At 38.3% G+C, this 12,401-nt stretch overlaps 1 protein-coding gene across 1 annotated transcript in view; it reads right to left on the bottom strand.

The window, feature by feature from the left end:
- Nucleotides 1-2,561, bottom strand: part of VWF (von Willebrand factor) — a 143,413-nt gene extending 140,852 nt beyond the window's left edge. The window contains exons 1-3 of the mRNA XM_065843019.2: nt 2,443-2,561; nt 1,326-1,380; nt 321-479 (exon numbers count right to left, since the gene is read on the bottom strand). Of these exons, the coding sequence (XP_065699091.2) occupies nt 321-479; nt 1,326-1,380 (214 nt within the window). The 5' untranslated portion in view covers nt 2,443-2,561. The remainder of the gene's footprint in view (nt 1-320; nt 480-1,325; nt 1,381-2,442) is intronic.
- Between the last annotated feature and the right edge of the window lie 9,840 nt (nt 2,562-12,401).

Genomic DNA, 12,401 nt, shown 5'->3' with positions numbered 1-12,401 from the left:
CCTAGTGAATTCAAAATTAAAAATGGTCTCCCTTTCCCTTTTTGGAAGAGCCAGTAAGAAAATCTCCATTTCTTGTCAGTTTAGTTATACACAAGCTATATTACCAGGGGATAACAGAAGCCAAAGTGGCAGAATTTCCTCAGAAATAATCCTGTTTTCGGAAGACAGCCTAAGATCCTTTTATTCAGTGGTCCCTCCTATCTGACAAAGAGCAACACTCTTTGTCTGTTCTTCTCAGTGACAGAACCAAACACAAGGGCAACACTACATCCCCAGAATATTTTGAATTTATTACTTTTTGGTTTCTTGCACAGACTCACCTAAGAGTGTGAAGGAGCGCTTGTGACAGTCCCCAGCAAGGAGGTAACTGCAGTCCCCAGCAAAATTGTAGAAAGAATCATCAAAAGTTTTGATATGATCATTCCCAAAAAAGCTGCAACGGGAAACTGATAACTCCTGAAGTGAAGAACCCGATGATCCTGGATATCAAAACACAATGTAACTTGCAATGTAAAACATTCATTTTTCAGTTCAGGAATTTTTCTGATGCAATTTATTGCCATTGATCACTATATGTCCTAAACCTTCAGCTCTAGCTTCTAGGCAGATTGTATGTCTGGCATCAGAATCCATAGGATCAAGCACAGGTTTAGGTTTTGGTTGTGTGTTGGTTTTTTGTGTTTGTTTTTTTTCTGTTTTTTTTTTGTTTTGTTTTTTTAATTATTTTTTTTATTTTTTTATTATATGCATTATTTAAATAGCTTTTTATCTTTATTTCTACTGGCCCAAACCCTGTATGGATAATTTCAGTCCTGATCCTTTAAGGAATGTCATGCATTCATTCATTCTTCACAGAAAGGGTTGTCAGGCATTGGAACACAGTGCCCAGGGAAGTGGTTGAGTCACTATGCCTGGAGGTGTTTAAAAGATGTATAGATGAGGTTCTTATGGACATGGTTAATTGCCAGAGTTAGGTTAATGGTTGGACTGTATGAACCTGAGGGTCTCTTCCAACCAAAATGATTCTATAATTCTATGATGCTATAAACTGTGCCTCCCTGTAATCCCATTAAAATCAATAGGGCAGTAACAAAGCCCCATAGTTTGTTCATCCAAGCATCACCAAATTCACAGAATCTTTGTGACTCAACACAGTGCAAAGAGCCAAAAGGAGAAGCTTTAGCAACATCACCAGAATGATGAGACTATTGCCTGTCTTAGAGTTGCAGGATTAGATGGACAAAAAGAGGAAAAAAATCTTACAGAAGAAACTGTGAAAACTTATTCTAGTTCCTAGACACCAGAAAATAAACATGTTTTCCTACCTGATATTACAGTGGTCAGCAGTAGGTTTGTTAGCAGCACTGCCAAGAAGAGCATCTGAAAAAACCAACCAACCAAACAAACAAACAGAACACAAAGAAACACACAAGAGAGAGAAGCACATTCTTAGTTTGGGGTGTTTAGTCTGTTTCACATAACTCACCATTTTCTACCCATTCTTTACAAAGTTATTTCTGAGGTTCTACAACATTTCAGAAAGTTGTAATCCATGCAGACTTTTACAGTAATTCTGTTACCTACCCATGCTTCTTTAAAGTAGGTAATCTAGGAGATTAACTATTCTTTCTTCCTATTTCCACTTCTCGTTGCAGGGAAATGTGGGGTACCTCCACAGGAACTGCAACCCCACATAAATACATACCCTAATTTATCACTGCACGCACAAAGCCCTTCAATGCACAGCATTATTTATTCAGACAACGTGACATGAAGAATCACACCAGAATTGATCGGCCAGCTTGGTCCCAATCAAAGTCACCTCTGTTGTGCAAGATTTGCATCCTGCTCAAACATCCACAAAAGGAAAAGGACTCGCTGGCAGACCGTTATAATCACAAGCTTATAATTCACTGGTTTCAGTGATTTCAGAGTGATAATATGCTTGAGATAAGGGGCAAGTAGTAAAGGGAGGAAACCACAGAGATTAGAGACCCAGGGTGAAAACTTCCATTCACCAAAATTAGTTCTAGTGTTGTCTCCTGCTTTCTGACATAAAGCTGTTACTTCTGCAAGATAGCTAAGAAGTGGCAACAGCATGGGAATGAGACTACAAATTAATGGTAAAGAAAACAATAGGCATTATTCTCAGATTACACACTTGCTAGTGTATTTTTAGTGCATACACTGTGTTATTGTGACCAAATCAGATATTGCTTTTGTTTAACCCTTTAGTTTTACAAAGCAAGCAAAGAAAAAAAGGATATAAAGCCCTTCTCTTCATCCCCTGCCATCTCCCAGTCAGTTCTAAGCTACAGACTTGAAGTTTCTCCCAATTCTAATAGAACAGGTGCCACTAGCTAAGAATAATACTATCAGTGAGATATGCCAGAATATAAGCCTCTATAAATTTATCACTTTTTTAATTAGAAATGAATGTACCTTCTTCTGTGCGAGATTCCTCTTGGACACGAACAAGAAGCTCCTCCAGTTCCCACCTGTAGCCTACAACACCATTGTTTCCATGTTCCTTCACAGGACAGGACTGGAGTGGCTTTGGTTTGAAATTTCTTGTTTTTGTAAAAGCCAGGAACTCTTGTTCATTTAAAAGGAAAGATAAAGACCAAACGTCATATCCGGTTGATTCTCAAGACAATAGATTAAATTGCTATCGTGTAAATCAGTAGCCATATGTGTCAGAAAGTTACAATGAAGGGAAATAGTTTCTAAAACTTACATGACAGATAAGTCTTTGAAATATATTTTGCATGTGCACGGTTACAAATCTCACTGGCTGAGCCAATAGGCAGAATATTTCTTTTAAAGACTATTGTTAATGAGAAATAGTAGGATGCTCCATGCCTCAAAGACCAGAGAGGATTTTTTTCCCTGCAAACAACTGCTGTAAAGAAGAAAAAAATCAGCAATAGCAGAGATACATTTTTATTCTCCAGGTACAAATACATTTGAATTTTGCCACATTCTATTAGATCAAAACATTCAGCCTTTGAATTTGCACGTTTGTAGATACACCCTCTGAAATAACACATGGTAACAGGTTAATCATGTACATACTTATCTAAAGAGGTGGGCACAAGCTTTATGGGCATATGTGTAGCACTGAGCAAAAAAAATGCAGAGCAGATGACATCGTACTTTACTCTCAGTGTCTCATGCTTTGTATTTTCACTAGTTACTAATAACAACAAAGGGGTTAGGAGGCAACATGGTTCTACGTAAATCATATTTTGCCACTGGTTCACAAAATCTGGTCCTTACTTTAAGCCAGGAAAAACAACATGAAACAATAAAAATATGCCTCCTGGGAGGCCCCAGCAGGCATGTTTGTCTTCTGCACAAGCAGTTCTAACTACAAAGTGACTATAATCTCAGTACACAGTTATTGGAAAAAGAAAAAAAAATCAAATGACATTAAAAAAACTCACATTGTAATATCATCATTTCTTCCTGCAGGCAATTTATAATTTCTACAGATGACTGCCTTTGATACTCGCAGAATGGCAATGGAGTATTTTTGAGACAATCTAGGTGATGAGTCTGCCTAGGTTGAAAAGTAACAAACAATGCAAATAATAAATCACTAGCCATACTTACTTTGTCTTGTATGAACTCTCCATGACATCTGCATGTCAAAATGCTATAAAGTGGCACTACAAGACTGAGTGACAGAAAGAAAGAAAGAAAGAAAGACCAAATTTTTTTTTTTTTCCAAATGAAAAGGCAGAGAACAAGATTTTGAAATGAACATTTACCATCAGGATATTCTCAGCCAGATGCTCCTGTTTTTTCTCCGGCAGCAGTAAGGTCTGTCCCACTCACATTCATGGTCATGCAAGGTCTGCAGCTGACAGCAGCTGTGAAGATCCTGGGGAACAGACAAGAAAATGCCCCACATGTGCAGAAACTTGGTGGATCTGCTGTTCACCGCAATCACAGCCTTTACTGTTTTCCATAGACATCCCTCCAACATAGGGCAATCCTGGCAATCCCTACTGCAATACAGTGCAGGTAAAGGACAATAACGTATCCCCCCACAGCTTCTGCCCGAAGTGCTCCTCTACATTTGCGAAGGACCAACATCTATGGGAAAAAATATGCAAGCCAAAGCTTCAAAAACTGTTTCTTTGCCATTTTTGTATTAGAGGGTGCAATAGCAGAAGCTATGGAAGTATGGAAGATTTGACTGCTAAAATCTGCAGGCCAGGGTTTTACCCAGTCTAAACCTGATGTGACTGTAGAGAAGGGCTAAAAACCTTTCCCATCAAACTGCCTTCAAGGCTGAAGTTACAGCTGAACAACAAGCAGATATGGGACAACTGTAGAGGGAACAGGCAAGATGCCTCTTAGTTTTTCTCTTAGTCTCACCACTTCTTCTGGTTTTGTATGAAGTGTTGATTGGGAATCATTCTCTCCTTTCAGGTCCAGCTGCCAACTTTTAGCAGGTCCTGCATAACTTTGAGAGCCTGGACATTAGCAATTACAGAGAGATGTTCTCAATACCTTCTATTGTGAGAATCTCAATATTATTCATTTTATGGGGAATAAGATCTTTTGCCTCCTTCTCAGTTTTAATCCTTTTAGTGCCTGAGCCCCAAATAAGTCTCTTAATTTGATAATTTCCTCTTGGAAATCTAAATCTAACACATAGCTTTGATTCATGAATTTTTATTTGGTACATGCAGATGATAGAGTCCCTCAAAATATTCCTTGAAAATATAAACCGGTTTGTTCCTTAGTGATTTTTTTTACAATTGTTATTAAAAGGGGCTAGTTCTTCAACAATACAGGATTGTTTAGTCTGTAACCATGATGGATGGCCGAGGTCTGCCCTTATTATCTTCTGTGCTGCTGCCTTCACACCCTGACAAGCTTTATCTGGAATACCACTGAGGGAAAGAGCAAGCCACAAGGAAGTCTGAGCCCACTGAACAGTGCTTGGGAGAGGAGCAGGCTGCAGGAGGGCAGATTACTGAACTTGGACTAAGTCTCTGAGGTCCACACATGCTCATCTGTGTGATCAGAGCCTTGGTCTATACCTGGGAACACTTTGTGACTTGCACTGCCAATGTTTGATAGATGGTTCAGATAAAGCAGACATTACAACACCTCTTAAGTGTGCAAGGGACTTTGGGGGACATAACAAAGAAGATTAATTGAGCTAGGCATCTAAAGAAGAAATTTCCTTTTTCCTTCCTGGCCCCATTTTCTTCTCTCCAGTCCCTCCAGGAAAAAAAAAAAAAAAAAAAAAAAAGGAAATTACAATTAAAGAGCACATTTATTGGCTGACATTGTACATTGTTCCAACACAAAGCTTAGCTTAGTGATGCTTGGGTAGATCCGATATGTAATTTTACAAATAATACACCTGAGGCAAAGGAGGAAATATACAGACGTCTATGCACTGTTGCTGGAAAGCCCCTTATAGCCAGTTCCTGGAGCAGAATAGGAAGGACTTCTGAGAAAAATTATCAATAGTACTACTTTTCATTGTTTTGTTCAAATACTAGGTCATGTGTAACAGGTCCAATGTTTCCTAATAGTTACGTGATAAATATACCGAGGTGTTAAACAGCACATTGCATTTGTCACTGAGTTTGTTACACAAATAATAGGTATGCAAAGTGCCAATGTTAAGAAACCTGCAGTGCTGCTTAGAGGAACAGTGATGAAACATACAGGGTCTGAAAAAAAAAAAAAAAAACCAAAAAAAACCCAAAACAAAACAAAAAAAAAACCTTCATGTAGGTAAACTGGAAAACTAAAGTCTGGCAACACTGAATTTTGATTCTGAGCTTAGGAAATGGCAAATTAGATTAGGCCGTGGAAGCAACACAAAATGTCTCTTTGAGACTATTTGAAAGACGCATGCATTTGCTGTAAAATAAACTCACGTTTCTTAAGGAAGTTATATAAGTAATTCCAACGAAGTTCAGTATCAAAACTTTCCTTAAAAATGTGTGGCCAGCAGAGGGGAACTGGGGCTGTTTAGCCTGCAGAAAAGGAGGTTGAGGGGAGACCTTATCACTGTCTACAACTACCTGAAAGGAGGTTGTAGCATGGAGGGTGTTGGTCTCCTCTCCCAAGTAGCAAGTGGTAGGATGAGATGAAATGGCCTCAAGTTGTACCAGGGAAGGTTCACACTGGATATTAGAAAAAATCTCTTCACAGAAAGGGTTGTCAGGCTGCCCAGAAAAGTAGTTGAGTCACCATTCCTGGAGCTGTCTAAAAGACACATAGGTGGAGTTCTTAGGGATATGGTTTCGTGTTAGAGTCACATTATGGTTGAACTCTGTGATCTTGAGGGTCTCTTCCAACCATAATGATTCTATGATTCTCTGCCATGCAGGGACTCCTCAGTATGGCAAAATGGATGGCTAAGCTGCATCGCAACAAGAGACAGAGCCATGATCTGTCCCTGTGGTCTCTGCCCAAACAGGACAATATTTGTTACACACAGCTGTGTAAAATAAATTTCGGCAAAAAGTAGTAGAGTACATTTCTCTGAAACACCCAAAATGCCTATTTGGAAAACTAAACAGTGTCATTATCTCTAGTTACATATGAACTGCAGAGGTTTCCATGCATTTTTGGAGTTATCAGTGCCCAGTTGCTTCTCCTGGCACAGTTAACGATAAAAAGTTTAAAGAAAGACACTCCTCAGAAAGAGGATGGGAGGCATCAAACACCCATATTTTGTATTTGTAACCCCTCAGCCTCCGGCCATTCTTCGACAAGCTGGGAAGTTCACAAGGCAAAACAAATACTTATGGCACTCTCTCTCCTAACAATGCAACCCATCAGGCAAGGGCAGTATCACAAATAGTCCTTTTTACTACCAGTTGAACTCCTTTCCTGCTGGCAAGTTTATGGGATTTCCAGTTACACAGACTTTCCCAGAGTTATCTTTTGAGTCATCCAAGCCTAAAGGACCTCAGTCTCTACAGACTGAAGCAATGATTTTCAGTGTTACCCTCTATAATGCTCTTCTGAGTAGCTGCCAGACCACAAGACTAAAAACCTGCCATGTAGAAGTCTGATATGGAGGCTTATGAGTTAAGTTGCATCCTGTAAGCCCAGTGATCTGCAGCACAGCATCAAAGCAACACATCCCCCCTCCTGTACAATGACCCTAGAACGTCTCCACAAAGAATACTATAGCTGAAGGACAATATCTTCAACTGGTGCCAATCAGTATGTCCTTGCCAAAGTCAGTGGCTCTACTCTGGTAGGTGCTAGCTGGAAATCCAAAAGCCTCATTGGTTTGTATATGTTGCAAAGAGTTACCAAAAGCTGAATGAAAAGGCAGGGGAGAGATTCTTTTCCTCCTGGTCTATGAGAAATTTGTCCCTTAACGTAAGTTGGGTATCACCTTGAGGATATACACCTGGTTGTACTTCTCAGACACTAAGACAAGCCTCAGCATTCCCAGGAATGGCAGAGCAGCACAGCCTGGGAAGAGGATCATTCATTTTCAGTCTCCTCCTGTTATAATTTTGAAGCAGGTGCTCATTGCTCTTTCTCTTTTGCTTGTTAACATCATAAGCCTTCACCCATCTACTGAAATTCTCTGCAGTCACCCAAGGCCAATTCAAAAATTTTCCCCCTTCCCTGGAATTGTGGTCTTCATATTCCTATTTATTTTTTAAAAATTAGTCAAAATTCTAGCCTTATTGGTTTACACCATGTATTTACACAAACAAGGTTTCCTGAGGAGGGTACTCAATGCGTATTTGCTGTTCACTTTACCAACTCCACAATTACCCTGTGGGATGCTTTTTAAATCATCTAACCTGTTCCAGACAGAGCAAACAATTCAGCAACCTTGTCATACCTTAACATCAACACTGACATCAGACACTAACCAGTCAACCACCACAATATCACCATTAGGCTGCTAAAGAAAAAAAATTACATACAATGCAAGGGATTTTTTTCCATTAAGACAGTAAGAGAAAATAAGAGTCTGAATTCTGAATGACATGGTGACAGTTTTCAAAACTCATGCTTTAAAAGCAGTTAATCTCTCCATCTGGGCTGAAATTTGTCTAAATTCATGGCTGTTAAAAATGAAACCATGAAAAATTTGATAAGCTAACACTTCTGGGTTGTGAGCCTCTAAAACAGTTACAGTAACAATTCACTTAATAACACCTTATATATATAATAGAGTACCTTCATTACTAAATTAGCCAAGTCACTCTCAGATACTTACCAAGATCCTCAAATCTCATTTATATGGAAAATGTCCTTAGTTGGTCTTTTAACTGGAATATCTAGGTTTTAGTAAACTTACAGTTAAATAAAATAAAATATAAAATAAGAACTAAAATTTAAATTTAAAAAAAAAAATCACCCTTGATTGGTGATCCTGGAGCAAAGGCAGGAGGAGGTCAACAGAACAGAAATGCAGTTTGTGACAGACATCAGGTAAAATACCCCCCACTACTGTGCTCTCCATTCGCACAGCAAGGGGGAGAATCAAAGTCTATTATTAACACCAAAGAGACTAAGCACCACGAATATACGCACAAACGCACAGCAATATATATGCGCCCACTTGCATATATTCACCAATCACATCTGTTTGGACAGAAAAACATTAACGTACTGAGCAAGGAGCAGAAATAAATGGGCATGGCCAAAAGATGGGAAATTCCCTCTTAGGACAGGTATACAGTTGCAAAAGCAGCTCATGAAGCACCAGGGAAGGAGGTGGCAAAAGGAACTTGGACGTCTTTTTCTTTCTTATTTTCTTTTTAATTTAAAGCACTACTGCAAACACAGTACAGGAGGGGAGCTGATCCATTCTGACAATTCTGTTCAGGAAAAATCTGCATATTTCCCATCCTAGTGGCAAGGGATGGTGAGAACAAGCCACAGGGCAGCACTGGGGAAGCCACTGGTTGAAACAGCATTGAGTAAAACAAACCATTCTGAAGTAAATATAATATCTCAATATTTACAGCCTTAAATATTATATTTTTGCAGTGTGAGGCCTTTTTTGTTACAGAGGGGAACAAACACAGACACCATGCTGCTGCTTTAAAATTTGAGCAGTGATTTCATCCCCCTCTGCTTCTGTAATGAGATAGAAATAATATTTTCTGTATTTGCATCACACATGTGTAAGCAAGGATAAACTAATCAATGTCTTCTGCTCCACACACAGGACTGGTCTAAGGCCTTAGGAAGTTTACTAACAATGGAGTTTACTAACGACAGACTTCCCAAAATGCTCTTGCAAGAGCACAAGTTTCCATCCAGGGTCACAACTGTTAAAATGTCTTTCCACTGCCCAACTCAAACAGCATCCAGCGACAGCTGGAGCTTCTGTGTCCAAGGCTGACCCCTGTAGGATTGTCCCAAATTAATTATTTTTCAAAGCAGAATACCACCAGGTTTCATTTAACATTTCAATCCAGTCCAACTGTTGGCAAACTGTTCCAACAATTAATGCTACATCATGTTAAAAATACGTGCTGTAACTCCGGTTTCAGTTAGGCTAGATGCAGTTTTCTGACACTGGATTATATCAAAACTTAAGAAATATCTGTTACCAAGTTTTCTCCATATACCTGCCTGGACAGTGAATTCAAGCCAGTTCTTCACCATCTGCCTACTAAGTTAAATCAACTGAGCTCCCAGACTGTTTCCCTAAAGCATGTTTCTCCCCATCTTAAACGACTTTCATGGTTTTTCTCCAACTCCCTCCATGTAAAGGCTAGAACTATAGCCAGGTTTAAATATCTAACACTGTTTCTATTCCTACAAATACAAAGTTGCCCTTCTGGTCTATATTCCTCCCGCCCCTCACCAGCATCCTCTACCAGCTCACTGAAGGTAATTTTAAATAGCATAAGGCAGAGATAGACGTTATCAAGACTCTACTAGAAACAAACATTCTAAGAAGGATTATTATCATTTTGCCACATGTAGTGCATGCAATGAGCATTCAGTTGTTGGGTTGGGTTTGGGTTTTTTTTGCATCATCCCTAGTTTTCTAGTCACCCAAATGATGTTACAGGAAACCTTAAAGGCATCTAATACTATTTCTCAAAGTTCTGGTATCACTGAAGATTTATAAGGTTTGTAAGACATGATCTGTTTTTCATAAAACCAATGCAACTCATCAAAAGCTGAAGTAGCATAATATAACTGCTAATATATGCAAAACCCCACACACTTTTAAGTATAAATTGTTTGGCCTCTTTAGTTTAAAATGTCTAGCTTGACTTTACAATTATATTTAGCAAGAGAATGTTAGATGTTGGTTGCCCTTTAAAGTAACAAAAAAGAAAATCACATTATAGTTTCCTAATGAAAACTCTTCATATTCAGAACTAGCTATGTTGACATAAAAACAGGTTATATTAGTGCTGTCCAAATACAGGTGACAAATACCAATCAGCAAGGCAGATCTTAGCCATTAAAATATTTTTTCCATTTATTTCAACTTTGCTGAGACTTCAACTTTCACATCTCTACCAGAGATTCAATCACTACATTCATAATGGCCTTCACTTAATAAAGTATTTATACATGTTTTTATGCTCATTGACTTAATTGTCTTTTGAATATGGGCTACAAAAGGGAAATTTCTCTGACTAAATGCTTCTGTATCCATTCTAGCGTCAGGAAACTTCTGTACACAAACAAAACAGTTGCAAAATATTGGGAAGAGTGCTAGGATTTTTACCAAATGGCAGAGAGATGCCAGTTCCCATTGAAGAACAGTTTGTTTCTTAAGGTCTACACTAGGAAGAGTGTCCCCAGGATTGATGTTTTGGCCCATAGAGGTTCATTTCAGTGAGCCAAAGGGAGACAGGGTTTTACCTGAAGTGTTCATTCTTTTTTCTTAATCATTTTTGTAAAAGAAATTGTGTGTAAGGATGTGATTTCTCTTTAGCTCATTTTTCTAATGCTGAGCAAGAAACAACTCTAATAATAAGCAGATCGTTAAGAAAAAGTCACGTGTTTCTCTCTCTGAAACACTGATTTACCCCAGTACAAGACAGAGCATGTTACTCATTGTGGAGGACAATTAAGTCGCAGAAACATTCACTGGTCACTGGGAACAATTGGCACCATTATGTGATCAACAAATCTATGTTTTATGCGCATTCCCCACCACCACCCTTATTTTTCCTACAGTCTTGGTGGATGGAGGAAAAAAAAAAATAGCAGCTCAGATTGTGAAATTTGTCTCTAGCCCCTGTTTTTTCCTCACATACTGGGATACAGTATGTATCAAAAAAATGACAAGACAAATACAAGAACTATGAAATTCTAAAATAATGATTAGTTCTTTCTCATATGCTTTTTTTTTTAATAACATCCAAGATTAGCATTTACAATATTTTCTTCACAAATGTAAATTGCAGAGATTTACTTCAATCCCCTTATTTGGCACACAAATAAAAGGTAAAACCCTCTAAATACTATAAGGTTCCAAAATATCATCAAGCAATTTGACAATGGAGATGCAGGAATTGGAGGAGGAAGAGAGGATAGGGAGAGATATCTCCCACTGAACTGGTCCAAAAAGTATGGATTTTAATATAAATTGTATTACAAATTAAAAATACCCTCTAAGTTTAACCTGAGCACTCTGTTTTAACAAAAAGACATGGGTAAAGCAGTCTTTTTTTTTTTTTTTTCATTTAGAATGGGACAAAAACTGTGCAAAAATTGCATTCTAATAAAATTTTGGTGTTGAACATCCTCACAGCTGAGAGCTACTCAATATTTCATGAGTCCATTTCTGAAGAGTCTAACTTTAGAATAAGAACAACAAAAAGACTGTACCTTGCCTATCTATGTTGGATTGCTTGACATAGTATTGGTCATAAATTGTTCTGAAAACATGAAACAGTTTAAAATTATACTTACTTTCTGTATCAAACAGAAGTAATCAGAATATATTCTTTCTTCCTTTCCTTGCTTAGCAGAAAAATTCATGGTATTTAGAAGGAACAGTGCCTATGGATTTATGCAAGCATATATCTCTTTTATATATTTGCTTTTTACCTTTGTTCACATCCTTCTTCTGTTTTACTTCTCCCTATTTATAACACATGCTCAGCACCCTCCGGTTTTGAAGGTATGTGTAGAAAAAGTTCTGGAAATACTCTGGTTCCAACACCCATACAAAGATGAGCTACTGAACCCAGCAGTGTGACATGCTTTCTGGAAGGCGGGAATCAAACATGGATATATAGAGATCTCAGGAAGGTTAGGGCATATTTTACAACATATATGAAATCAGCAAAGGTCAAGTTTCCTTTGAACCTAGAGAGCTAAGAGAAGAGCACACCCACCTTTCAGTTTTGGTGTTCAGGTGAGTTACCATGGTACTTGCAATGTCTTTCTCACTCTTTCCT

This window comes from Patagioenas fasciata, chromosome 1 (assembly GCF_037038585.1).
Source record: "Patagioenas fasciata isolate bPatFas1 chromosome 1, bPatFas1.hap1, whole genome shotgun sequence".
NCBI lineage: Eukaryota > Metazoa > Chordata > Aves > Columbiformes > Columbidae > Patagioenas > Patagioenas fasciata.
The sequence above is the reverse complement of the archived record's forward strand: the minus strand, read 5'-3'. Positions and strand labels throughout refer to the sequence as shown.